We start from the raw sequence: 27,796 nt of genomic DNA, 5'->3' as shown, positions 1-27,796 counted from the left end.
TCGGAAAATGCCTGAATGTAAACCAAGTCATCATCTTTTGAAAAAGAAAAAAAAATGATTTATTGACTCGCTCCTCTTCACATGCAGATCCAAACCAGGGCGAAATCTACAAGCCGGAGGACATGAAATGGCATGATTTTATAGCCTAGCACCGATGGGAGATTGTGAAATTCCGTAACAGACATAGCAAATTAATGAATACTGGCTATGTGTATAATCATTATTGACATCCTCCTTCACTCCTGACCGTCACACATGGATATTTACCACTTCAGGACCCAGCTGCTTGAAAACGCTCCCTTCGATGTCATCTTCTGCAAATCAGTAACCGACAGGACGTGCGAGGTAGTATTGTAGTGGACGGACGCGGCCGGAACGGTCTTGCCGTTGAGAGTCACGCCATTGGGCTTGTGAGTGACGCCCAGGACGTTGACATTGCCGAGCGCATTCTTCTCTTGCCAGTTTCCACGGGGCTCAGCGCTAAGGCTGGACTTGGTAGCTTTGAATGTGACAGTCAGAGTAGAGTTGGGCTCGAGGCTTTCTCCATCATCAAGGTACAATTCACCCGAGGCAGTTCCCTTATCGCCGAGCGCAGCGAGGAGGGTCCAGGGGTGTTGCGAGCATCACGGGTGGTCAAGGCAGGCTCCTGCATGGGGAGAATGCTGTCACCACGCACAAACACGGGAATGTGGCCCAGAGGAGCGGCGATGGTCGTGTTGACATGGGGCTGGGCATCGACGGCAGTTTGGGTATACCAGTCATACCAGACCTCGCCTTCCTTGATGCCCGGGAAAACACCCTTGACAGTGGTTGCCTGAGGTGCGAGGACAGGGACAACCATGAGGGAAGGTCCGAGGAGGAACTGGGTGTCCACAGCCGCCAGGGAGGGGTCATTGGGGAACTCCCAAGCCAGTGCGCGCATGACCGTCGATCCGGTGGTATGCGCCTGTTGGAACAAAGTGTACATGTAAGGGAGAATGGCGTAACGAATCTTCATGGCAGCCTTGGAGGCCTCAGCAACAGAAGCCCACTGGTAAGGCTCCTGGCTGATGGCAGAGAGCACATTGTGGTTCCGGTAGAAAGGGAAGAAGGCCGACAGCTGCATCCAACGGTTGCAGAGCTCCTCGTCAGTGTTGCCATTGAAACCACAGGTGTCAACACCGAACATGGGAATACCAAACAGCGAGAACTGGAGAGCCTGCGGGATGGACCAGAACATGTATGACCATTTGGAGGTGTTATCACCGCCCCAATGGCCGGCCCATTTACCAGTTCCAGCAAAGGTCGAGCGACCAATGATGAATGGGCGCTTCTCAGGGAAGACCTTGAGGAGACCCTCGTAGGTGGCACGAATGATAGAGTGACCATACAAACTGTGGACATCGTACTCCTGAACACCATCAGAGTGAGTTGCGTTGGGAGAGACAGCGTGCACCGCAAGATCGTGGCCAGTTTGAGAGTGGTCGAGCACGTATGGGGGGTGGTTCACATTACGAACGCCAGGAGTAGGCGTGGTGCGCAAATAGGGGGTGGTGGTAGTCGCAGACTGTCCAGTAGCCGCCGCCGCAGCAGCTTGGCTGGAGGATCCCGCAGAGGCAGAGGCAGCTTCGGTCGAATTTGTGACATTGAAGCCCTCGGGGTAATCGTAGACGATATTTCCAGGCTCACCGGGAAGCGAGAATGGAGGGTGGACTGGGTTTTGGCTGAGCTTTCCAGTACCACAGCTTCCAACACAGAAAGAAGAGACTTCATTCATATCGATCCAAATACCGTCAAAGGCAACTTTTTCGTGCCAAGTAACAAGCTCATTCGCCCAGAAGTCACCGGCTTTAGGGTGGTGCCAATCGGCGAAGACGGTGTATCCAGGCCAGACAGCACCAATGTAGGTGCTTCCGTCGGGGTTCTTCAGGAAAACATCCAATTCGGCACCACGAGTGTATGTGTCATACCTGGGTCATTTGTCAATTCCAATGTTTTCTTCTCGCATGGGGAGGATGGCAAGACTCACGCGTCGGACGCATTGTTGGGATTCGGGATGTACAGAGCAGAATCAACAATAGGGATGTAGTGGATGCCACTCTTGTGCAGCTTTTCCAGGAGCACGGCTCCATCCTCGTAAGAATAGCGGTTCGCATCATTGTCAAAGTCACGGTAACCGTGCATGTAGTCAATGTCATTCCTGGCAGCACATTATTAGCCTGATATTCGGTTTTAAATAGGTGTTTGCATGTCAACATACCAGATGTTTTCCAGAGGAATCTCAAACTTCTGGAAATTGGCAACAACATCCTCCACCTCGGACCAGTTCTGGTATCCCCAGCGGCACTGATGGTAGCCAAAGGTAAAGTACTGCTGCATGGCAGGCAGACCAACGGTGCTCAGTTGGTAGTCCTTGGTCACCTCCGTCTGAGTTGGGCCCGCATAGAGGGTCAAATCGATGCTACCACCGATAGTACGCCATGTGAGCTTCTTAGTTCCAAGAAGGATCTCCTGGCCGTGAGCATTGCGCAGGAAAACACCGTGAGAGTACGAGACATAGTCCTTGGAGGTAGAGGCCTGGTCACTGGACACGAGAGTATGAGACCCCTTGCCATTGACTTCGTAGTAACGAGTATCTAGGTAGAAAGAATGCGATCCGTAAGTGTTTCTGTAGTGATTGGAAATTAGTACTGGGCTCTATTCGATCATCACAGAAAAGAATCGATAGATAACTTACTGATCAACCGGATCGCCGGTATCCGCAGCATACATAGTGAAGGTCGAGTTCTTCAGCAAGCGCAACTGCTGGATGTGCTCGCCGAGTCCATACAAGTTATAGTCCTCGGGCAAAGCAGTGACAAACTCGATGAATTGGTTCTCAAACACCAGCTTGGAGCCCGTGGTATCAAAGAGAACGTCTCCGGTAGCCTTGCGGGCGACCTTGAAGCTGAAACTAGGCTCATTGGACCAGGAGACCTCGAAATGACTGTCCTGGGCAGACCCTTGCTTGTCGGCCTTGGGACGCGGTACTACGTCCTCGGAGAGGCTGTACCAAGATGCGTTTGAGGCATCCACATGGGAAGGAGTGATTTGGAAGTTAACCCGCGTGGAAGACAGGTACTCGAGAGTAAAGTCGAGTGATTCCACATCAGTACCGTATACATTGCAGGGCTTTCCTGCCAATTTCAGGGTCGCTGTCCATCCATGAGAATTGCTTTTCACGTTCGATGCCCGATAACCAGGGCAAGCGGACTGCGCATTGACGGCCTCGGGGTCATCAACGTTGGCGATAAGGTTGGCACCCACATCGACACTGGAGTCGAGGGTGGTTTGGACATAAGCCGAACTCGAGGTCTGCGTGGCGGCGCCATACACAGCTGGCAGCAGCCAGGCTCCAGCCAAAAGGCGCGTAAGACCAACCATCGCGATCGATTCAATCCGCGACGAGGAGATCGTAGAGGAAGGATCGTCACGCTGTCTTTAGACGGGTTTGCGATCGAAGATTCGTTTCCTCCGTTTACTGCAATCCGTCTGGCACCGGTCCCTCTTATAGTATGCGATGGGGTCGAGCACCACTCGAGGGCGATCGCGATACTGTAGCGCAACACAAACACCAAAGGCGGCACCAGGTGTATCCCTCTCGTCAGGGACTCAGTACGATGGCGTAAAAATTTCCGTTGAATCTCCGTGCATAGCGGGGACGCGGTGGGATTCCCACGGTGTCGAGCCAGCATTCCAGAGTGGGCATGCATGGCTATGCGGGGTTGGATGAGTCGCGCCCAAGCTTAGCTACGCCTAGCGGACTGGCTGGAACTCGGTGGGAAGTTGCACAGAGCACAATTGTGGGGATGATGATCGTCATTATTACATTGCACCGTGCGTAGGACCGAGGGGTAGTCTACTAGTCTAGGGACGGGGGGCCGGGCGACACGGGTTAGACGAGCTCGACGGGTTGCACGGGCTGGACGGCCTCGAGAGTCCTCGACGGGCTCGGTGAGGTTGCTACAAGCCGAGTACTTGGTAGTCACTGTTGAAGCATCTCTTCTTCACTACTTGCTTGGACCCACGGGCTGTGAAGTCTGGAGGTTCCATCCTGGAACCTTGAAGCTAGAGAGGCGTGATTGGTTGGTTGTCCGACAATTGCCCGAGGATGCAAGAGATGGTGGGGTTTGCTGAATCATAATGCACCGAGGAGAAAGACCGAGATAGAGTGGTTGTAGATACGAGTTAGTCTGCTATAGCTTAAAAGAGAACCCTTGTTCTAGTCAAAGTGATAGACACGGGCGATTAATAATAATCCCAAAGGCAGAGTAGGAAGAAGCTAGAAAAAGGTGACCTATCGGTAGAGTAGGTTGACTTGACAGAACATTCCCCCATTCGAAAGACTCATTCTTAATTGATTTAACAGCATCGCGGCACCTCTTTCCCTCGTTGGAAGAGAGGCCAAGAGTATACACTACAGTGACTACAGTGACTATACAGAGTCCTCCATGTAACGCTAGGAATCAAACCTGGGGAAAGCGGAGAACCTTGGAGGAAAGAGACTACTGAGAACACATAATAGTAGTATTACCGATGACTATTCCTCATTTCACAGTCTTCATCTAGAATAGTACCTACACTAGCAAGTAGTCTGGGGTCTGGCTTGGTCTAGGGGAATAGGACCGGTGAGTGTTTTCAATCTAGCGGCACACTAGACACGAAGGGACCGGGGAAGCCGATGATGAAATGCCAAACACGATGCAGGCAATCTGGGGGTCCCTTTCATCTCGGGAGGTTCCTGTGGCGGGGGAGGGATTCCTGGGGAATCCTGTTTATAGGAACCTTGGGCCTTGGAGGGACGAGGAGGATACTTTTTCCCTCGTCGTCATTAACAACCCCCAGGTTGGGGACACACCGAGATGAGGTCCACCAGTTGTTGAGGTATTGCGACCCATTTATGTATTTGTTGCCCTTTGGCATGGTCTGATCGAGTGGATGCTCCAAAGAGCGTCGGTCGCACTGTGACCTCTCGTCGTTTGCTCCTCGGCTTCCCGAGGAAGTGTAATAATCAACTAATCTCGGCATCTCAAGCCCCATATGGAATTTGGAAGACAGAGAGAGGCTTCTAGCGTCTCGGAAGATCGTATTCATTGGCCCATCAGGAAGAGCTAACACGCACTGGGCGCCAGCCAACATGCAATGCTATTGATTCCTTCCATGGAGCCACCCGTTGAAGACTGCGGAGACGCGGGCTCATCATGGTCTAGTCACTCGAGTAGCGGACCAACTGGACCAACTGGACACGACTAAAGCTGCGGCTGGAAATAACGGGGTTAGCTTGGGAGTTAATCAAGGTGAGAAAATCGCGCATGGCCCCGCATAAACTTTCTAACTTTCTCTCTTTTTGTCTCCGTCAGCGATGACCACGGACCACTGAGCAATCGTGCTTCCCCTCGGTCTGTCGTGCAGCCGAGTGCCTGGCAGCCTATTCGGCTCAGCTAATCCCATTCCGGTCTGGTAAAGGCTGGGATGAGGTCTTACGTCGTCCCTGCGTGCCAAGGTTATGATGGACAGGGGATCTACTGGGGGCCTTCGCTTAGGTGCCGGCGTAGTGAGAGGCTTGCTGCATCGTTGAATGTTTTCGGCCTAGTCCTGGATAAGGGAGGATTCTGGAAAGATCTGACTCGAGGAAAGAGCCGTGCCATTGGATGATGAAGGTAGTGAGGTGAACTCAATCCTAGGCCTATTCCTTGCCGGCAGTCAGCTAGGATAAGAATCCTCCGTTCGAGGACAAGGTAGATAGAGAGACATCAGGCACGAAATCTGACGACGCTTCGTACGCTAGGTAAATCCAGCCTCTGAAAGTATATCACCGGTGAGGCGATACTAGGAGGAGGTACAGTAGTAGTAATAGGAGTTCTCGGATGATGAGGACAAAAGAGGAGAAGGAGGAGAAGCATGAGGAGGCTATAGAAAAGGGCGTATTTCAAGGCTTCACAAATCAGAATCATCGTGCAGGGGCCCTTTTGCGGGGCTTGGGTGGCCCCGCGCTTCCCCAGATAAACCACTGTTTTTCTTTTTTTTCTTCTGGATCTTGAGTTTCTCTACTTCTTTTTTATATTTAGTCCTTTACTACTTGCTCCATCTGATCATGACAGTCTACTAGACCCACACTATTTGGAGCTGCTGCAAACTCAACTTGTCTTTTCTCTTCCTCATCTACCCCTTTGAGTCTGACAAGCAGCATGGATTTGGCTCCGTCATCCAAACCATCTTTCAAGCAGGCATGTGATAATTGTCGCCGACGCAAGATTAAATGCTCTCGCGAGCTACCGTGTGACAAATGTCAACGTCTGCTACTATCATGCTCCTATAGCGATGTTCTGCGTCGTAAAGGGCCGAAGTTTCGGACTCTCTATCCCCTGGCCCCGATACATCCGTTATCGGCCCGAAGCGATGCCACTCAGGAGCAATTCTATGCCGACCAGGACGGTTACGCCGACGCAACGTACAGATTGAGCTCTCCGGCCTCCCCGGCATTTGCAGTGGCAGATGTACAATATGTACCGCATGATTTATCGGATACCCTCTCCCAACTACCACCGCCAGAGCTAGTCTCTTCACCGGACTCGACGGATTCGACCGTCGAGTCAATTCGTGGCCAGAGCCAATTTATGCCAAATTCGCGCCGTCTCTCGCCACAGATTTTGTTGGCGCATGTCAATGTCTATTTGAAATACTTATTCCCGATCATGCCGGTCGTGCGGGGTGAGCAGCTTCGTCTGGATAGTCAACAGCCAGAGCATCTCTCGCCTTCCAGATATGCATTCCTAGCTTCTCTTTGTGCAGCGACTCATATTCAGCTGAAACTGGATGGTGACACTCCGGTACCGGATCCCGCTCGTCTGCAGAGCTTGGGTGATGGTCACTCGTTAGTGTCAGGAGAGAAGCTTTTAGCGGAAGCCGTGCGGGCACGTCGAGAATGTGACATTGTAGAAGATCTGAGTATCGAAACCCTACTGACTTCATTCTTCTTGTTCGCATCGTATGGCAATCTTGACAAACAAAGTCATGCCTGGTACTACCTGTGCGAAGCGACCTCGATGACATTTACCCTGGGTCTGCATCGGGAATCTACCTATGCGGATCTCAGTGTAGAAGATGCGGAGGAAAGGAGACGTATATTCTGGCTGCTCTTTATTACAGAGAGGTTAGTGATTTTGGTTCCCACATTTTCTATGATTCCTTTAACTAATTAACAATGATGATAAACAGAGGATATGCTCTCCAACAGGCCAAACCAGTCATGCTCCGAAGCTCGATCCACAAACCCCAAGTCCTCTGTTCCGAAGACCCTATTCTCGCATACGGCTTTATCAATTTAATCGGTATTTTCGAGAAACTCACCTCAAATCTCTATGACTGGGTCTCCGCAGGCGGCGGAGAAGGGCTCTTGGAGAGACCTCCCACATCAGCTATTCAATCCAGCCTGTGCAAACCCATTTCGCTCGATGGGGTGATGGAAATTCAACAAGTCGACATTCTCATTACACAACAATGGCTCCAGGCGATGATGTGGAAATTGTCCATGAACCACGCCACTCAACCCGGTGCCCGCGATGAGGGCGTGCTACCTTTTCATTTGCCAGTTCTAGTTGGCAAGGCCGTGATGAGCGTGATTGGCTCTGCCTCTCAAGGAGCGGTGGATGCCCATGGAATTGGAATGGTAAGTTGAATTGAACGACTCGTCGCACATTCTAAACCACCCTCCTAACAATTGATTCAGGAGCAAAAACTGTTCGACATGGGCACATCGGTCGCCGATGTTACGCGGTCCTTGGGCACCAAAGCAGTGCATCGACTTGCAGAATCCACGGTCGACCCTCGCGAACTCCTCTGGGGTATTTTGCACACCCTATCACAGATCCGAGGCTCACCATCGTACCTCTTTCCCGCCCTTTTAGAACGGTGCAAGTCCGTGCTGGGACTCGACTGCACCTTGACCGTTGGTAACTTCCTACCAGCGCTTGGTGACCATGCACATGATCAAGGGCAAGGGCACAACTGGACTGGTGAGCAGGGATGGGATTTATTCGCAGCATGTCGAGATCTGGATGTAATCCGCGAAGTAGATGGTGACCAGACTGAGCAGGTTCCTCCTCATCTCTCCGGCGTCGGACCCGGGGGTGAACTCGGATTCCAGGATTGTCTTTTGTCTTGAATGACTATTGGTTATTCTCGTGTGTTTTTGTTCTGGGACTTTGACGTTTTCACGAGACTTTTGATTGATGATACCACTCTGGCGTTCATTTATAGATCGGTGATTTTTTGATGCAGGGGTGTGTTGTATATACTGGGACCCGGAAGATATATTACCAGACAAGGAAGACTATTCTACTATACCACTTTTATGGCATGAAGGAGTAGAAAGATTGCCACATAGACATCCTATACAACTTTCCTCAATTTTATAATGAGGACTGCAAGATCTACTCCGTCAGAAACCGACGAGAGGGCAGTCCAGAAAGCGGTCAATCATCAGCCATGCAAACTCCTCCATTTCAGCCAGGCTTGGCATGTTTGTCTCGGAGGTTCTCGTTGATACGAATAGCTTCAACTTTCTTCATTCCGAGTGCAACAAATTGATTTACAGCAGCTGCAAATAATGTGCTGACCCCCACAGTATGTGAATTTTTGGCTCATTAGCCCTTTGTATATGATTTTCGGACCCAGCTAACGGCAACTTCCCTCTATAGCCCTGTCTTCAAAGGCCTGTCAGACCTCTGACTAGCAGCGCAGACTTGCTCAAGAGTCTCTCTTCCATACCTACAACCTAGAAGGCTCATTGTCTCAGAACAGCCAATATGGCATCCATTCGACCGCGCCCTATCTCTCTCCGCGCCCTCCACGCTGCGTCGACAGCAACGCGACCAACATGCCGACACTTCCTCTCTCGTTTCCCCTCAGCCTCTCCTCTCTCAAGAAAAGCGCCAATCACACGCAACCACTCTACATCCTCCGTCTCCCCCGATGAGCTCTCCCATTTCTCAGCCCTCGCGAGCTCCTGGTGGGATCCAATGGGTCCATCCCGAATCCTCCACTTGATGAACCCTCTCCGACACGAATTCATCGCATCCTGCCTCGCGGACAGCCCTCCTCCAACCGCCGAAACTACCAGCGCAGGCACCTCAACCGCCGCAAACCTACACTACATGGACATTGGCTGCGGCGGCGGAATCTTTGCAGAATCTCTCGCACGCACAATCCCACTCGACCCATCCGCCCCAGCACCAACCGCAACCCGCGCAGCCTCAATGACAGCAATCGACCCATCCACAATGCTAATCCAAGTAGCCCGCGAACACGCACGCATGGATCCAACCGTGGACGCACACCTCCGCAGCGGAAAATTCAAATACCTAAACACCACGCTCGAAGACGTCCTCGCATCCACATCCACATCCGGATCCTCCGAATCCACACCCTCGACGGGCGAACCCTTACACCCCCAATTCGACATGGTCACTCTCTTCGAGGTAATCGAACATATCGACCCCACAACAACAACCCCGCAAGCCTTCCTCTCCAACTGCCTGCGCGCTCTCAAACCCGGCGGCTGGCTCATCGGATCCACCATCTCCCGCACATTCCCGTCCTTCCTGCTAAACCAGGTCATCGCCGAAGCGCCGTGGCCGATTGGCGTTGTCCCACGCGGCACGCACGAGTGGAGCAAGTTTGTCAATCCGCCGGAACTACATGCGTGGGCGCAGGAGGGCCTGATGCGGGCTGCGGATACGGCGACGAGTCGTGGGGGGCCGAGTGCGTTGGAGGGGATGAGGTGGAAGTGTATGGGGACGATTTATGTTCCTGGATTGGGATGGAAGATGGTACCTGGGTCGGAGAGTTGGGGGAATTACTTCTGGGCTGTTAAGAAGGGTGTTTGAGTGTGGGTGAGGAGGACTTGTAAGATTATTTTGGAATTTGTGTAAATATATAGAGAATTGATTTGATACAACTAGCCTCCGTCCCTAGAAGGTCGTATCTACACTGATGGGGATATCGCCATGTTTAGATTTGTACGTCTTCGCGGAAATCTTGATTAAGAGCAACGGTAATTCAGGATCCTGGTCAAGGACAGAGTCATAACTACAGTCATTGTCATTCAATCATGATATTCATACAAACAGCACTCCAGTGCTATCTACTTCCTCCCCTTCCCACGATTCCTCTTCTTCTTCGCCGCCTCTGCGGGGGGATCAGGTACACTCACAGTACCCTGTTCAATGTCCTCTCCAGCACCCTGCAACTTCTGACTCCCACTAATAAAGAACGTAAGATCGCGATTCTGCTCCTGCAAATCCACAATCTCCGCCTTCAAGGTATCAAGGTTACCCTTCAGCGACGCATTCTCCGTCGTCATATGTTCCAGTCTCTCCATCAGACTGGTATTGATAGTCTTCTCTTCACGGTAATCTTTCTCCATGCGGCGCGCCAGAGCTTCGAACTTATCAGCTCGTTTCTCGAGACGGCCTTGCTCGCGCTCCATGCTAGGGATGGAGTCGGACGAGAGAGTCTCGTATTGGGCCTGTATCTCTGCGAGACGAGCGATTGCCTCGCTCGCAGCTTGTTCTGCCGATGCAGCGGCGGCACTAGCCTGCGAGGCCTTGTCTGCGGCCCGCTCGACAATCTCCTCAAAGTAAGCGCGTTGGCTTTCCAGCTGTGAGGTGAGGAGGTGCGTGTACTCGACGCTCATGTTCTCGAGTTTCTCACGCGGTACGGCGTCACCCCAATCCGGCGGATCGAGGGCTGAGTTGTCAGCCGCAGGGAGCTCGACCAGCTTGCCGTCGGTTTTGCTCTGGATGATGCGATGCACATACGCGTCGCCGACGTAGTCCCAGACACGCTGGGAGTTGAGGTCTATGGCAAAGGCATGGGCGGTCTGTTTCCAGTGATCAAAGGCGTGAGCGCCATCGTATCGGCCACAGCCTACAGAGCCGCAGATCAGACAAGCCCAGAGATTGACGTCGGTGTGGCAAACGCTGCACTCGGCGGGCTCCTCGTCGCTATCTGTGGATGCAGTACCCTTGCGGGAATCGGCTTGGGTGTACCGACAGATAGGACATCCACTACCTTTCCAATTCTGAAGACATGTACAGTGGAAAACGTGTTGACAGATGATTGTGAGAAGGCCCGTTGTTTCGTCCATCCGTTCGAGGCATACGGGGCAGGTCGGGAGTTCGATCAAGGCGGGTGTAGGTGGTGCGAGTGGTTTGGTAGAGAGTTTGGCCTGGCCAGCGGATGACACGGGGTGTTTATGAGAAGGCGAAAGGGGACCGACGTCGGCGGATGGGAAAGTTGATGGCGAGTCGGGCTCGACAACCTGAATCTCGACCGATTTCACGAATACCACATGGCAAGTCTCGGGCTAGGAAAGACAACATAGTTAGTATCGAGGAATCCACACCATTGTGATCCTATCAAAGATCGAATGCATCCATGCTAGTCAAGACATACCTCGATGCTACTAAAAACCTTCCCGTTCCACTCCTTTTGCCATGCCTTCGCCTTTCCTCCACTCCGAAACTTCATCAAAACCATGTACCGATTGGCACGTGGCGTACGAATCATCCGAAAATGGCTCACATCATCCATCGTCTTCTGACCCACATACCCCAAAAAGTCCGGTGGTGACAAGTAACTCGGCACAGCCAAAATACACAACGTAGTGCACTCATCCTCTTTGCCAGACGATGAAACCGTCACAGGGAACGGGTACGCATCAAGGTCTGCAGAGCTCTTCCCTGGAACATGACTTTGTGCGCGACTCGCACCGCCGAACTGCTGCTCACTTGGGTGTCTTGCCGCGGCGGCTGAACCTTTGAGGTAGGTCGGGTAATCGTCTTCGTTCCCGGCAAGGTATGGAGATTCCTGGACATCGCGGTACAAATGGACAATACCCCAGACACTCTCACCGACTTCCTGATCAAGAGGGATATAGCGACCCTTCGTGCGCAGTCCGCCTAGGATATCAGTGCCAATACCCGCAGCCACAAGGTTATCTCCATTGCCCGCAGGGACCGCAGTACTCCCACGTTTTTGCGTCCGCTTCGCAGATAAATCATCAGGTAGCACCATATCGATACACTCAATGAGGATAGCTCCAGCGCGAATGTCGTTTTGGAGATCGGAGGGGGTGTTAGGCGAGGTAGAGGGGTAGTTTGCGGGAAGCGAAGACGAAGGCGAATGTTGTGCACCGTAGCCAGAAGAATCCTCCGAGGAAGAAGCGTGAGCGTTTTTAAACCGGCGTTCAAGAATGATTTCCTTCCCCGGTGTATGCGTGTGTGCCTGCGTGAATTGCGCGAGGGAATCACCCCTGCCAGACGTGGGAGTGGGAATTGAAGGTGAAGGCCGGGCCCGCTTCTGGAACGGGAGCAGAGCTTCCCATGCAGAGTCCAGGGCCAGCGATGAAGCGGCAGCCGCGGATTTGGGAGGGTGAGAGCTGCGCAGGACTTCGAGACTAAGATGGTAGAAGTATGCGGGCATCCCGGGCGACTGCTCACATGGTGATGAGGTAAAGATGCCGCGATTCTGAGGAATCTCTTGATTGCGATAAGAGAAATGATGACCTAAGCAGCCCCAGATCTCGAGAGCTCGTGTTGATGCCTGAGGTTGTCGAGTTGGCGACGTGGCGATGTATCGCGAGTGGCGAAGAGGCAAATGGAGTGTGGGCGCGGGTCGGCTGGACGAACCCATTTTGCCTGGGCGGTCTGTCTGGTTCAGCGGGGGTGGCCACGGCACAGAAGTCTGATTCTACAGCATTGCTGACTGGGAGATAGAACAGTCACGTATACTTCAACCTCGTATTCTGGATCCTCTTCCTAGACAGGCCAGACATTATCTGTCGGGTGATCTGGAAAGTATAGCCTTTCGTCTGGGCTTCAAACTGCGGCCGCTCTAGTCTAGAAACAACATAATGCGTATGGGCAATGTGCGTGGGAGATTACAAGACATTTACAATTCACAACTACAAGTCTGGAAACACATGCTAGCAAAGAACAGCTATCGAGCTGAGTTCATTGATAGAAAAAGTAAATATGCTCGTGGATACCGTCGTCGAAAGAAGAAAAAAAAAAGCCTCAGCTTCGAAACCGACCAAACGCCATGCAGGTTCATCAAGAACCTATCGCAGTCGAGGATTCATAAAAGATATCGATAAAGGAAAAGGAGCAAAGTAAAAAACCGTCATGGACGTTTTTTTTACTGACCACCACGCAGACGCAGCACCAGGTGGAGGGTAGACTCCTTCTGGATGTTGTAGTCCGACAGAGTGCGACCGTCCTCGAGCTGCTTACCAGCGAAGATCAGGCGCTGTTGGTCTGGGGGGATGCCCTCCTTATCTTGAATCTTAGACTTGACGTTGTCGATGGTGTCGCTAGACTCAACCTCCAGGGTAATAGTCTTTCCGGTCAGGGTCTTAACGAAAATCTGCATACCACCACGCAGGCGAAGCACCAAGTGAAGGGTAGACTCCTTCTGAATGTTGTAGTCAGAGAGTGTGCGACCGTCCTCGAGCTGCTTGCCGGCGAAAATGAGACGCTGTTGGTCGGGGGGAATACCCTCCTTATCTTGGATCTTGCTCTTCACGTTGTCGATCGTATCGGAAGACTCCACCTCCAAAGTGATGGTCTTGCCAGTGAGAGTCTTGACGAAAATCTGCATACCACCACGGAGACGGAGGACCAAGTGCAGGGTAGATTCCTTCTGGATGTTGTAGTCGGAAAGGGTGCGACCATCCTCAAGCTGCTTGCCAGCGAAGATCAGGCGCTGCTGGTCAGGGGGAATACCCTCCTTATCCTGGATCTTGGACTTGACATTATCGATGGTGTCGGAAGACTCGACCTCAAGGGTGATGGTCTTGCCAGTCAGGGTCTTGACAACTGTGGCGAGAGTTAGTAAAATAGAACAATCATAAATACCAGCGGCTCTTTTGAGTGGGGGCGGGTAAGAGTGGAGTAAAAGGGGGGCGAAAACGTACAGATCTGCATACCACCACGAAGGCGGAGGACCAGGTGGAGAGTAGACTCCTTCTGAATGTTGTAGTCGGAGAGGGTACGGCCATCCTCAAGCTGCTTGCCGGCGAAGATCAAGCGCTGCTGGTCAGGGGGGATGCCCTCCTTGTCCTGAATCTTGGACTTGACGTTGTCGATGGTGTCGCTGGACTCCACCTCAAGGGTGATAGTCTTGCCGGTGACTGAGAGGGAGATAAAAGAGTCAGCAGGATTATTCCAGTGGCGACCGAGGATGTGCGACCAGGGCCATATAAGAGAAAGGGAAACTCACGGGTCTTTACGAAGATCTGCATGATGGAAGCAGTTCAACGATGATGGGGAGTATGGTTGGTAGTTGGAGATGGGAAAGGGTGGTAACGCAGGATAATGCGAAAGGTGGGTGGGTTGGAAAGTGGAAGAGAAGGAGAGGGAGAAAGGGGAGAGCAGAAGAGGGGGTGAGGTTTAAGTAGGAAAGCGATATGGGATGAGGGGGGCGAAGCGTCTTAGTCAGAAGGGGCATGACGCGCGAAACTGCTAGAACATGGAGGCTGGGCATAAGGCAAAGACTACAAACTTAAACTTAGCAAGAAAGTCCTTAATCTATTTTCCATATCAACTACTACGAACGAATGGATGCCGGGTGCCGGATGAGTCAAGGATGTTTACGGGCTTTCGGGGTCGGGCCACCTAGGAACAAGTCTTTGACGCCACCGGGCAAGACGGCAAAAACCTGGTTCCTATAAAGTATGAGCGGTTTTGGTTCCTGCACTGAGGAAAAACTTTGATAGGAGGCTATACCTGATGGAGGGTACAAGGTGAAAAATTCTATCTGACTATATCCCGTTGGCGTAAAAGGAGGGCGGTTATTATCTCTCAGCCTAGAAAAACGATGACGATGACGTGGGAGGGCTTATCGTGAAAAGAGGGGGTGGGACGGAGATCACCTGAAGCCTGCTAGCGCCATCAAGATGGCCGTTTGGGGTATAGTTAATACAATCAATACAGGTGTATTGGGTACCGGGCTGTACACGGTGAAGTGGCACTGCCCCGGGGTATTCTATACTTAGGTGTCATGTGACTGGGTCAGGTGATTCCGGTTCCGGCATCGGCAGTTTACTCGAACTGTGAACAGCCAAGGAAGTTACGGAGTATGGACTATTGTTTACTCGGGTCCGTTCCTATACAGCGACAAATTTTCAACCCCGAACACGGCATTGATCAACAGTACTATTGATCTGGCCGTCCCGACGGTCCTCTATTCAAAGGAAAAGTACCTTGCGAGCCACCCTTCGGCATTATGCCCGACAGTGCTCGGCTCGAGGTCCAACCAAGTCCAAGGCAATATTGCGTGGAACTATTCCGTAACAAGATTGAGTACTAAAACCTAAATATTACTACTACAATTGCTAAGAAGCATTATCATGGGTGGAAGGATAGAAAAAATGATGTAAATAGAGATATCGATAATATAGACACGATCCCGCAGGCGTTGAGACGGAACATTCCACCCTTCAACGCCGTTTTCCTCACCACTCCTAAAAAAAAAATCAAAACAGCCGTACGACAGTTAAGTCGGGCTGTCTGCGGCCCTGCATGTACAGAGCTTGCCGATTCCATTCCAAGGAAATCATCGTGACCTCACGACAACCACCAGAACAGATACAACAAGCCCCGCGGCCACGAAACACAAAACACAAAAATCAGACACGCGCAACACACAGTCGGCCGTACACGGTTCATAACGTTCGTGATCCTCGTTCATCGCTGGAAGCTATGCGAGAAAGGTATACCACAAAAGACAAAAAGTCAATAGAACAAGACAGTAAAAAAGATGGCACAAAAAACAACACAAAACTCGACAGAATAAGAAAAAGAAAATGGAATGAGGGTTGTAGCTTCCTAGAAACCACGATGCAAAAAAAAGACACAGGCTGAGAAACACAACCGACTCGCTAGGAGCGGTAAAGATAAAAAACAGATCAGATCGGAAGATCGTGATAACATCGTTATAATGAGCGGGGGAAGACGCGCTTGCGCATCGATCACGACTAGCGTAATTTTGAGGGGGGAAAAGGGAGGTTTTTCTTGAGTCATCCAGGTCGTTGCGTGCAGGGCTGGAAAAACGGAATAAATCGCTGGGAGAGAAACTCGCTGTTGGCAAAGTATAGCAGTAGTCGTGGAAGAAAAAAAGAATGCATTTGATCGTTCGTTCATCATGTGCATGCGCGTCGTTCGTTGGGAAGGTGTCTAGTTGGCACGGATGACCAGGCGAGACACAAATTTGTTGGAAAGGCAGTCGAAGTCGCCACGGTCGAATTGGGTACCGGAGCGGCCACGGAGGTAGCTCTCTGGATGAAGATATTAGTTAATGTCTTCGATGACTTGACTAGAATGAATAATTTGTGTTGGGAGATATTCTTACCATGCTGCTCCACGTGTTGGCGGACTTCAGTCATCGTGTTGCACACGTCGGGGTTAGAGTACAGAAGGTGGTGGTGCTTCTGCGAGTCCCACTCGGTGAAAGGTGGCAGCTTCTGGGAGATAGCCTGGAAGAGACCGACAATGACACCAACCGGGGTAGTCTCCATGTCGGTGCAGAACTTGTCGACGGCAGCCTGGTCGGGAGTACGGTAGTGGCAGTCAAACTGCATCTCCTCCCAAACAGCCAGCAGAATCGAGGCCAGCACGAAGATAGTAGGCCAGTTCTTCAACTTATCACCACTGTATACACTGGAGTACAGGGCTGACAGCTCCTCCAAAACATCCTTCTGCAGCTCACGCCACATGCTGGCCATGGCACACTTGATCTGGAAGTTGATCATGACGGGGGCCATGGTCTTGCCGCGGAACTTGGAGCCCGGCTCGTTGATCCGACCGAGGAATCCATCTTCATCACCCAGTCCCTCGACCATGGTGACGTGCAGGGTCAGGTTGTAAGCGATGATCAGCTTGAGGGCCTTGCGGATGACGGGCAGCTTGGTGCGGTAATAATAGCGGAAAGCGGTCTTCAACATCTGGGTGAGGAAAGGCGTACCCTCGAAGTAATCGTCGACAAACTTCTCAAAGGTGCCGTTGCCGTCGATGTGGCGGTCCAGGTAGTCCGACAGCATAGCGTGCGAGATACCCTCCATACCTGCGGAGAGCTTCGCAGTCTCGACCTCGTACGCTGTAGGCTCGCGGTGCATCGACTCGACCCAGTCGATCGTGAAGCACTGCTCATCCCGGACAAAGACCTCCCTCGCGGCAATGGGCAGGATCTGACCATACCCGTGAGTGATGTACAGGGTGCGTTCCTGATCCGAGAATCCCTTGATGTTGCCGACCGAGAATCCCATAGAGATGTGTCGCTCGTAATCCGCCTTCCAGTCCTTCATGAAGTAGCCAATCTCCTTAATGTCAATACGAGTGCAGGGCACTTGCCACAGACGGGCGTGCGACGGCTGGCAGCCAGCGCAGGGCTCACCCTTGTCACAGGTCTTCTTCAGGAACTTGCAGCGCAGACAAGCGCGCAGCTTCCGAATCTCACTGGCCTGCTTACGCTGGTCGGGCTTGAGAGGACCCTTACGCTTGCCCACACGCTTCTCAGTCTCGGGCTTGCCGGTCTGAGATTGCTTGCGGACCTTGGTCTCGGCCGTCTTGGCTGCGATGGGACTCTTACGAGAGGGTTTCCTGCTGGGTGGCGAAGCGGACGATTGCGAGCCCGATGAGCGAGTGGGCGAAGTTGACTTCTTAATTGGAACTGGGATTGGGCGAACCATTGCACTGGGGCTGACAGCTGACGGGGAGCGAGAACCAGAGACGGAGCCAGAGACCGGGGAAGATTGCTCTTCAGTCACACGGCGGACCATGGAGGTACTTGTCGGGGAGGTAGCCAAGCTCAAGGCAGTGCTATGGTTGTTGTAGGGGAAATCCATGTTACCTTCGGAACCGGGAGAGCTGATGGGGTTGGCGATATCGACGAAGCTGCCATAAGAAGTCGAGTAGGAGGATTCTGAGAGACTGCGATCATGCAAAGTCTGAGTGGGGTTGACGAAGATACCCTGCTCCGGGAAACCGAAATCCAGCGAGCGACGGTGGTCGACGGTACTCCAGCCATTATCGCTACTGGAGAGGGAACGGACCTCGAGATAGGTGTCCGTCGGGGAGCTGCTCTCTAGTAGAGGGTGCGGGGCGGCATATGAAACATCCGGCAATCCGTTGAAAGCCATCAAATCGGCTTGAAAGTCGTGATAGGTAAAAGGCACCATGTCGACGGGGGCCGAAAGTGGCAGATGATAGGAAGTGGTATCGAGCAGACCGGCACTCATTTGACCTTGAGGACCGGTGGACATGAGATCCACCGGCGACGACTGAATGGCCATTCCATAACTGGCGGCCGTGAACTGGGGCGCTGACGATGGATCCTCGGGAGAATATGATAATTGCGGGTGATGGTGAGGGGTCTGTTGAAGTTGTTGGTGGTAGTGCCAGTCGACCATGAGGTTGGGATCCTGGGCCACCGACTGTTCCAGGGGGTGACCGCTGGTTTGAAGAGGCGACAGATCATGAGCATCCTCGGGGCGCGAGGGGTTTTGGTCGACGGTTACGGGCCATGATTGCGGGAGATAACCTCTTGAGTCGTAATCGACGATGAGGCCGTCACTTGATATATCGACATTTGACATTGCTTCGTTAAAATGAGGTTGTTTTGACCACCAAAAGTGGTATTCGAGGGGTGGTTGATCGGGGGGGGGGGAAGGGGAAAAAGGACCAGCCTGGATGAAAAGGCCTTCTTCAGAAGAGGCCGAGAGGTAACACACGGCCAGAGAAGAGGGACGAGTGAGGCGGTGGGGGGCACAAAGCAGCGGTGAGCAAGAGATGCGCTAGGGGATTTTTAGTGACTTTAGTGGACTTGGAGCAGACTGGATGTTGTCCGAGTGGAGAAGAGGAAGGCTGGGCCTGCACGGGTGGGGATGTTGTTTTTTTTTTTGGTCTTTTGTGCTGTACTACTAGAGAACACCATCACCAACCATTTTACTGCCACGCCGACCTTGTCATTCCTCGGATTGGACTCCATCCAATTCCCAGAATCGGTTTGGTATGGGGGTTTAGTGCGCCCTCGGTCATCTTGCGCGATCGGACAGTCCCATGATCTTCATTCTTGTTATTACGAGCAGGGCGGATTACGGAGTAGTATGGAGATTTGGAGAGGAGAGGGTCTCGGGCGATAACTTGGGAATACAATCAGAGACTCTAGGGAATGCGGACTAGGCAGCCTGATCTTGGATAAGATTCTTTGTAGATTATCGTTGTACCTCCAGTGTTAGATCTAGCGATGGGACTATAGTGCTACAGTACTGTATAGTATCTACTATAGTAATTACCAAGCCATTGTTAATTGTTACGGTCTTCTCCCCGTATTCCGTAGTCTTCAATAGTCGACGGAGATGACCGCCAACTCCATCTTCCAGTCTAGTCATAATGTTGAGCATCGTGGGACTCCAAAGACGGAACGGGAGATCAGTGGAGCCCAGCAGAGCGTGGCAATACGTTAACTAGTGTGTCTCTCGCTCCAAGACAAGTAGGACCGTGCTCCATGATCTGACACCTGATCGTGATGGCAGTCCAGTAGTCCCAGCAGTCCCGGTAGAACTCCTAGTGATAGGCATGATAGCCCACTCCTTCCTAATTGGATCTGCCACGATGTCCACGATGGTCCGGGAATATCGTATCTCTCCCAAACCCTCATCCTAGCTAACTTGAGGGGGGAAAAAGAATTACACCATTCAAGTCATTCATAGTGGGGTGCTGACCGTGCATTTGACGAGGGGCAGGGATTGCTGTTGGTTGAGAAATGATGACGGAGGGGCTGATTTGGCCATCGCGGGCTTTTGCTGCATGGCATCTCCGCGACCGAGAATCCCAAAAAGTTAACTTGGGGTGAACTCTTTTTTTTTTTCATAGCCCGAGGGCTTGGGATAGTTAGGAGGGAGAAACTGAGGACTTCCCCAGGTAAAGAAAAAAAAAGGTTGGACGTGACAGGTCGTACTGATCCACCAAAACCAAAAAGCTGGGCCAAAGCTGGGGAGAAACCCTTTCCGACTATGGGCTTCCTTTTCCAGCAGGCTTTGGCCTGGCACATGCAGCCTGGCAGCAAGGAGATGAGAATAAGCCACTCTGTACTGCTCTACACAAGGAACAGGGTGAAGATATCGACGCAACGCACCAGCCACCGTCGCGTGCAGATGGTGATTTGGTCCAGATAGATCACATCACGGTGCAGGGAAGTATCAGGTTATCACTGGTTGAAGACTCGTTGAGACTGGGATAGCCTACTTGAAGCAGCCTGCAGAGACTCTCTCCAGGAGTGCATCTCTCTCCCGTTTCGTCTTTCTGACATGCAGAAACGGGGGATTCATTCTACAGAAGCCACTCTGCACATTGTCATGGCATGATGTAGCTCTTTAGACGGAGCTATGACGGCTAAACTACTCCATTTTGGGATACTTTTGGACTTGGCCTTATTAGGATAGTTATTTTAATTAAGACTAGAGCTAAATAAAAGAAAAACGAAGATCAGCACACTTGAAGAGTAACAAAGAAAGATCCAGGATACAGACGTGAGTATCTCGAGATGTTGGAGAGTGTCGAGTCTGGGCGGAGAGAAAAAGTGGGGAGAACAATCAACGTTGGGTTGGGTTTTCCCATTCATCAGAACAATACTACCAGAACAATCACTCAATGGACTCCGTCCCAAGGACTCATTCGCTTTGATATCCATTCCCATCCTAATATATCTCTGCCTATCCCCCCCACACGGGAGACTCGTCCATGCCACCCATCATCGCGGGGCGACACAAACGCAAAGTTCGATTTCCAGCCGCTAACCTCCAACCACCTAACATCATATCAACACCTGCTCCAGCCCAACAACGACAGAGCCAACAGAAGCGCCCGGGGAACAAATACCCCTCTCCTCTCAAGCCTGCCAAATCTGGCAATCCCAGTAATCCCCCTAGAATGGCCAGCCCACAAGAGCCCCGGCCGGGGATCCCAGCCTTGTTCACGCAGCCGCCACCTATCCGCGACCCGCTCGTGACGGAGACCATCGAGCTGCAGGACGCAACTCTGGAGAAGTGCCTGGATTTTCTGAAGGGCCTCCATATTTCCCAAAAGGGCTCCTTCAATGCTTCCGGGGTCCCCGCTCTTCAACGGGATGATCATATCGCTTATCTCTATGATTCTCTGGAAGATTACCCCGAGGGCTTCGTCGCCATGGATGCGAGTCGCCCGTGGATGGTCTATTGGGCACTCGCTGGATTGACGCTGTTAGGTGAAGATCCTACGCGTTTTCGTGAGCGGTAAGTCTGCATCATCTCCTTTTCTGGGGCGTTTTATATGGCCCGGTTATTGCACTACCATGACTACTACCGTTGTGGACTACCGTTATGTACATCTGATTCGATGCCTAAATGTCTGAGCACCTCTACTCTCTCTTTACCCCGTCGGTTCATTGGGATCGGCAGTGATCTATCGCCTGTCTTGAGATCGTTTTCGTTTCAGTTTGAGTTTCGCTCTTTTTTTAGCTATCGTTTTGACTTTTGCCGCCACGAGTGCACAATCTCCGCCATGGACGGCTCATCTGCACATGGCTCGAGGGGATATGACCAGAAAACAAAGGCTAACTTGTGATTTTCTTGGCTTACTTGCAGGGTCCTGGGAACACTCCGTCCCATGCAAAATCCCACCGGCGGCTTTGGTGGCGGACATGGCCAGATATCACATCTTGCTGGAAGCTATGCAGCCGTTCTCTCACTCGCCCTTGTCGGAGGCGAGGATGCCTTTTCATTGGTCGATCGTGAAGCAATGTGAGTTGTCCCCCCGCCTAGCGAGAAGCAGGAAATTTGTTTTAGCGCGTCTAAGTCTAACGTGCTTCTTACTAGGTGGCGATGGCTGGGCCGATTGAAGCAGGCTGATGGAGGATTCAGCGTCACAGAAGGCGGGGAAGAAGATGTGCGGTAAGTCGGACATACTGGCATGCAAGCGATCATGCAAGCATCCTGAAAAGAATTCCCCTCCCCTTCAATGGTTCCCCGAGAAGATACGAGATCCGACTCTCTAATACATATTCCCCGTTGTGCAGCGGTGCGTACTGCGCAGCGACCATTATCTCGCTGCTCGATCTGCCTCTGGCTCTACCGCACGATGCAAAGAAAGCCCGAGAAGCAGGCTTTGAGACTTTGACGGATGGACTGGCGGAATATTTGTCGCGCTGTAAGAGTCTTCTATTACTGGCAATGCCATCTTCTCCTGTCTTTCTAACAGATCTTCTTGTGTTCTACTAGGTCAATCTTTCGAAGGTGGCATCTCCGGCAGCCCCGGCGTCGAAGCACATGGAGCATACGCTTTCTGTGCCCTCGCCTGTTTGTCAATGCTGGGACCCCCAGAAGAGACTATTCCCAGGTATGCATAAAAATGCAATATAGTCCCAAGCTATCACCCCGAGCTCGTCACACTAACTGCGTTTGCAGGCACATGAACATCCCCCTGCTACTGTCATGGCTCTCTGCTCGACAGTACGCCCCAGAGGGTGGCTTCTCCGGACGAACGAACAAGTTAGTTGACGGCTGCTACAGCCATTGGGTCGGAGGATGCTGGCCCTTGCTGCAGTCCGCTCTAGATGGGAAGCCACAGCCATCGGGTACTCCCTCGACAACCGTTGGCAACTTGTACAGCCGGGAGGGACTTGACCGATACATTCTCGGCTGCTGCCAATCTCCCAGAGGTGGTCTTCGAGACAAGCCGGGCAAGTAAGTACCTGCCGCCCTGCCGCTCCTGCTTCTCATTTCACCATGCATCTGTCGTTAACCATGCAAACCCCAGGAGTCCGGATTCCTATCACACCTGCTACGTCTTGACTGGCTTGAGCGCAACCCAACACCACCACTACCGCACGACGAGCAGTATCACCTCCAGTGAGAAATTCGCCTCGGCGTTCTCGTGGCATTCCTCACCGGTTCGCGGGGAGGATAACGTGTACGACAAGGCTGACCGCCTCGTTGCCTTTCACCCGCTGTATGTCATTCCGCACCAGGCAGCTGCGAACATGCGGCTCTGGTGCGAGGCACAGCCCGTTGCAACCTAGTGGATTGGACTGGGGAGGCTGTGAGGGGGAGTCAAGAACGATAAGTGACATGCCGATGTGGTACAGGGAGAAATGAGAAAAGGTACACATGGAGACTCGTGTGTGTTCTAGGGTTCGCCAACCGAGGAAGGGAAGGCGCACAAGGACAATCTGACGTGCAGGACTCGAGGCTAGGATTTACTCTGGATTTTGTGAAGGATCTAGAGGGCCTCTGAACTTTTATCATAGGGAGAGGAGAGGATCTATCTCATACTATGCTCATTCACTATCCTGATAGGATCGTTTACCTTTATTCTTTGAATTCTTCAGGGCGTCTTTCTGGGAAACACGCGGATAAACTCGCACGAGTCCGCATTGTGGAACATTCTCTAGCGAGCTGATTCTGAGAGCGTGCAAGATGTTTCTGTTTCGGCTGAGGATGGAAGAAGAGATAGCTAATCATGCGAGTGATAAGTGCAACGTTGGAGTTGGATAGTTTGCTAAACTATGATCTTTGACTATGATTATGATCTTCGCGCTTGTTAGTCTTGTGTGTCTTCAATCTAGCCTATATCTCCTAGGGGCTCTGCGAGTATACCTCGAAGGACTATTATGTAGCCGCTGCCCCATAATGCCTATGTGAGTAAATGTAAGAAGAGTATACCATTTGAAAGGATCGTCATGGAAATTAGTTCCCGTCTTGCTTGTCCTCCTACTCTCGGGCTTGGTAGATACGCTAGATAACTAGTGAGTGTGGCATAAGTAGTAGTAGGATATATTTCCAAAGATATCCAGAAACCAAGCAAAATACTATCTCTATTGTAAGGACGATCTCTCTTTCCCCGTTTGATCGCAGACACACCGACATCGTCTTGTCCTGCAGGCGGCCCATTCGGGCAATCGTGCCTCATCAACGACCCGACACGAAGCGCAAGATAAACCAACGCCCCCCCCCCCTGCCAACCGCACATGTTGCCAACTCATCACTGCATCCCGGTCGAGTAACTTTGTCAACTGCCTCGAATCAATACCCGGTCTGGCGTCTACTCTTTGAGGTTTCCCCTCCGCCCGCCTATCGTAGTCGATCCTCTAGGTCTCGGGGGTACGTGCATCATGATTCCTCCTCCATGACAAATAGGAATACGTTCCCTTTGCGCATCAATAAGATCGTAGTCGCTTTCGGTCGGCTTTCTCATCTGGCCGAATCTTCTTTCCATCCATTGCAAGTCCGCTCAATCCCAGACGCGTTCTGCACAACATTGAACGGCCCCAGCCCCCCGCTTGGCGCCAATCATCGTGGTCCACCAGTGGATTCCTGCAGCGCGCCTCTCCAGGAAGATCCAGCGGCAAAAAAGGGGAGAGCCATTCATCTTTCTGCGATTTTCTCTTTTCGATGAGCTGCTGCGTTTACTGCGGGGCATGAAAGGCCAAAATAATGGGCCCAGCGCGAAACTCAAACCTGGCCCATGGCCGCATGGTGAACGGCTGAGGATTTTGATGCAAAACCCACCAGGACTACCGTTGTTACATCCTTTTCTCCATTTCTAATATGGAGAACGGGGAACGGAGAGTATGGAGTACAGAGGACAGGGTATACACCTCGGCTCTAGGACTAGACTCTCTTGTCTCGTCCATAGGCTGGCAATGATCAAGTTCCATTTGATTTCTGCAGGCGATTGCAGTCATCGGAGCTAAGCTAGCCAGCTGTTACTTTGTCAATGCCCCGCTCTCTCTTTCTCCGAGCCTCCTGCTTTTGGTCTTTGCCCCTCGCCTCTCTTACCCGCTAGGTACCAGATCTATTCCGCTCTTTGTTGCCTCTGACTTTCCCGTTTCCTCTTTAACTCTCCGGTTGCAAGATTCGCTGTTTAGATCGGCGAATTGCAGATAAATGAACCAAAACCCCCCTCCCATTTCCCTTTGGCCCCCTCAAGGACTATGATCATGACCGAAACCCAGGACCCAGGCCCGGGCCCGGAAGTGTGTCCCTCCATTCGGCTTGATTCTACTGGCAAGCAGCTATGCCAGCACATCAGTACCGACCTTAATTAATAACCCGCCGAAAAAAAACATGCAGTACCCCGCCAGATACCGGCAAAACAGCAATTTGCCTTGAGAGACGTCCAGAGGCAATTGCGGGCTTTTTTTTTCTCTGGCCTTGGAGGTTCGCTGTAAGTGTGAGCTCATCGTGCTCCCGCGCGTCCGTGACATCAATTCCTACTGTCCGGTAGGGATCTGCGATTGAAGCGTTGCCTTTTTCCTGTGTAGATCCAATACAACCTAGGGCTATTACGTCGGCTAGCTGTCTCGCGTATCCTTGGATCCATATCGTGATCTCCGAAAGTTTCTCCAACGGTGGGTATCGGAATTGGCCTAATACATAAATTCTTTAAGTAAGATATTAGTATCCCGGGATCATTGCGATGCGTTGTATCTCCCCCTCGCCCCCGGTCCTGATCCTAGTCCTGGCACTTGGCCCTGTCAAGTGTAGTAGAACTATATCCGTCCTATCTTTTTTTGCCCATTCAGGTTCCGGCGGCGACTACTGAGACGGCGGCGTCCGATCCTTCCGAGGAAACAAAGAAGTTTTTTTTTTTTACTCTTCTTCTCGTTTTGGTATATGTCTCTGACACTACATTGGGTACAGCTTGGTTTAAACTCTTTGTGCGCTGTCGAGATTGCAACCGTCTATCCCCATTCCCTGTCCCCCTCTTTCCAGACCAAGAACTACGACTCCGGACCCGGAATGCTGCTGGATTGGTACATTAGACACGGTGGACAACTCACAACATGGCTATTTTATGTATCAATGCATTTGCAATGCCCCACCCGTTTCTAGTGAAGTAAATTCCGTATCGGCTGGAAGCAGTCGCCATCTGTCCCCCTCTCTGTGATCTCGAAATTTAGAATTTTTGCCCCCCTAGCATTTCATATTTACATGTTTATTTTACACACTCTTTTCCCTACCCAGTGTCTGCTTCGGTGGTACGGAGAACCGTGTGTTTTTTTGGTATATGTGTACATGTGGCGTGGCATATTCTACAGCCCTCCGTGGAAGCCTTTAGTCTTTTCCAGTCATTTAGTCCTCGTTCTTTCCAACTTCTGCTCTCGCGCTTCTCTCGCTTTTCCTCATTTCCACCTGACCAAGCCCTTACCAGCCCAGCCGCGGTGTGGTTTGTGTTGGTCTCGGTCGTGTCTAGAACTTGGCCCCCTCATCCTCCAGCGCATCAACAAAACAAAACAAAAGGGAACCGGAACCAGGTCCCTGGTCGCTAGCGTCACCTTTGACAGCAAACAACACTTCATCCTTCAATTCCCCCAACCCGGAATTTAGGGCTGACTGAGCTGTCAGTCCCGTCTGTGATAGCAGTTCAACGAGACCGTTGGGCATCACCATCCGCATATCTAGACCCGGAGGGATTTTGTGTAGCTGCATCGGCCAGTACCTCAGCCTCAGCCCTACCCGCTACCCGTTACGCGACGACAGCCAATCCATTCGATGCTGTTGGAGTAGCCCGCCTCATTCTTTTGTTCGTTGCGAAGTCGACACGCCGCTTCCCGCGCTACTTTCCGTTCTTGACTCTTTTCGCTTGGGCTTTCCGAATATTCAGCGCCCCAAGATGTACTATATGCTTTATCTGGCAAGTAAGTGGCAAGCATTGTACCTTTCTTCAAACCGCATCGCATTGTTTTTCTCCCGAGTGAGATACATCAAGCCAAGAGCCCAATTTGCAACGCAATTCACCAATTATAGCCCCTGATTCCCTTACAAACCCCATTCTCGCCCCCAAACACAACCAATAAGAAACAAATCCCAAGAAAAAACCCACCTCTCTAACACTCCAACACAGGCCTCTGTCGCCGGCGACGCTGGCCAGAACCCTCCTACGAAGCCTACGCCACCACATCAGGCTACACATGCGTAGTTCGCGTCCACAATCGCGAATACCAAACAGACGTTACCTACGAATCAGAGATTCTCGCCCGCGAGAGCGCCGCTATGCGCGCGTACCTGATTTGCCGCAATTTCTCCGTCAACGACGGTATGTACCCGGCTGGTCATGACCACGGCGGCGTCGTGCAGGGTATCCCTGTTGCCATCGGGACGGGGCGCAAGTCCAGCCGTGATGATGACACGGATACATCGTTTAGTAGCAGTGGGGGTAGTTGGAGTGGTGGGAGTAGTCCGGAGCGGATGATGAGGACGGAGCATGGGAGGGATTAGATTTTTGTTCCTGCGAGGGACTTGCTTATGTTTGACTGGAGATTTACGAGTGGATGGTGTGCTGGGCATGTCTGGCATACATGCTATGGATGTCTTTCAGCGTGGGAACCGCGGTTTGACTCTCATCTGCCAGGGAACTTGGTGGGGATTTTTAACGATGATATGACTTATGACGATGGCTTTTTGCATGCTCTGCATTTTCTGAAGCATGAAATTCTGCGCTTTCATAGATGGAAAAACTGCTTTTTCGAAAGGCTGATGCTGATCATGATTGTCCTTTGTGCCTCGATTCTCGGGACTCAGATAATGGGAGATAGAAGTGGTGGAAATGGGAGTGAGATCCCGAGCGATGTGTGTGCTGTGCCGTTCTGAGCAAGAATCATATGTCTGCATCATTGTGGAGGTCAGGGATTGCCTTTTTTTTATTTCTGAGATTTGCTAGCATTCTACTTGGACTTTTTT

General features: G+C 51.8%; 7 protein-coding genes across 7 annotated transcripts; 4 read left to right on the top strand and 3 right to left on the bottom strand.

Moving 5' to 3' along the window:
* Window positions 1-263: 263 nt before the first annotated feature.
* Window positions 264-3,402, bottom strand: N7496_008494 (glycoside hydrolase family 31 protein; the record flags this gene model as incomplete). The annotated part of the gene is made up of 5 exons (XM_056701413.1): window positions 264-530; window positions 566-1,949; window positions 2,009-2,179; window positions 2,240-2,647; window positions 2,717-3,402. 5 exons carry the CDS (start codon window positions 3,400-3,402, stop codon window positions 264-266), a joined length of 2,916 nt encoding a protein of 971 aa, XP_056553476.1.
* Window positions 3,403-6,206: 2,804 nt separating this feature from the next.
* On the top strand, window positions 6,207-8,182 carry N7496_008493 (putative C6 transcription factor (AmyR); the record flags this gene model as incomplete). Its single annotated transcript, XM_056701412.1, has 3 exons — window positions 6,207-7,171; window positions 7,237-7,687; window positions 7,748-8,182. 3 exons carry the CDS (start codon window positions 6,207-6,209, stop codon window positions 8,180-8,182), a joined length of 1,851 nt encoding a protein of 616 aa, XP_056553475.1.
* A 643-nt stretch (window positions 8,183-8,825) lies between these two features.
* On the top strand, window positions 8,826-9,905 carry N7496_008492 (3-demethylubiquinone-9 3-methyltransferase; the record flags this gene model as incomplete). Its single annotated transcript, XM_056701411.1, has 1 exon — window positions 8,826-9,905. The coding sequence occupies one exon, from the start codon at window positions 8,826-8,828 to the stop codon at window positions 9,903-9,905; it is 1,080 nt and encodes a 359-aa protein (XP_056553474.1).
* Window positions 9,906-10,162: 257 nt separating this feature from the next.
* Window positions 10,163-12,714, bottom strand: N7496_008491 (putative RING and UBP finger domain protein; the record flags this gene model as incomplete). Its single annotated transcript, XM_056701410.1, has 2 exons — window positions 10,163-11,386; window positions 11,476-12,714. The coding sequence occupies 2 exons, from the start codon at window positions 12,712-12,714 to the stop codon at window positions 10,163-10,165; spliced, it is 2,463 nt and encodes an 820-aa protein (XP_056553473.1).
* A 3,542-nt stretch (window positions 12,715-16,256) lies between these two features.
* On the bottom strand, window positions 16,257-18,673 carry N7496_008490 (Zn(II)2Cys6 transcription factor domain-containing protein; the record flags this gene model as incomplete). Its single annotated transcript, XM_056701409.1, has 2 exons — window positions 16,257-16,357; window positions 16,432-18,673. 2 exons carry the CDS (start codon window positions 18,671-18,673, stop codon window positions 16,257-16,259), a joined length of 2,343 nt encoding a protein of 780 aa, XP_056553472.1.
* A 2,146-nt stretch (window positions 18,674-20,819) lies between these two features.
* Window positions 20,820-23,133, top strand: N7496_008489 (CAAX farnesyltransferase subunit beta RAM1; the record flags this gene model as incomplete). The annotated part of the gene is made up of 7 exons (XM_056701408.1): window positions 20,820-21,349; window positions 21,701-21,856; window positions 21,932-22,006; window positions 22,132-22,262; window positions 22,334-22,451; window positions 22,520-22,798; window positions 22,872-23,133. 7 exons carry the CDS (start codon window positions 20,820-20,822, stop codon window positions 23,131-23,133), a joined length of 1,551 nt encoding a protein of 516 aa, XP_056553471.1.
* Window positions 23,134-26,729: 3,596 nt separating this feature from the next.
* Window positions 26,730-27,334, top strand: N7496_008488 (uncharacterized protein; the record flags this gene model as incomplete). Its single annotated transcript, XM_056701407.1, has 2 exons — window positions 26,730-26,754; window positions 26,961-27,334. 2 exons carry the CDS (start codon window positions 26,730-26,732, stop codon window positions 27,332-27,334), a joined length of 399 nt encoding a protein of 132 aa, XP_056553470.1.
* Between the last annotated feature and the right edge of the window lie 462 nt (window positions 27,335-27,796).

The sequence above is a fragment of the Penicillium cataractarum genome (assembly GCF_028827025.1).
Source record: "Penicillium cataractarum strain IBT 29864 chromosome Unknown utg000007l, whole genome shotgun sequence".
NCBI classification, from domain to species: domain Eukaryota; kingdom Fungi; phylum Ascomycota; class Eurotiomycetes; order Eurotiales; family Aspergillaceae; genus Penicillium; species Penicillium cataractarum.
Note: the sequence above shows the minus strand (reverse complement) of the source record. Positions and strands in the feature narration are given on the sequence as shown.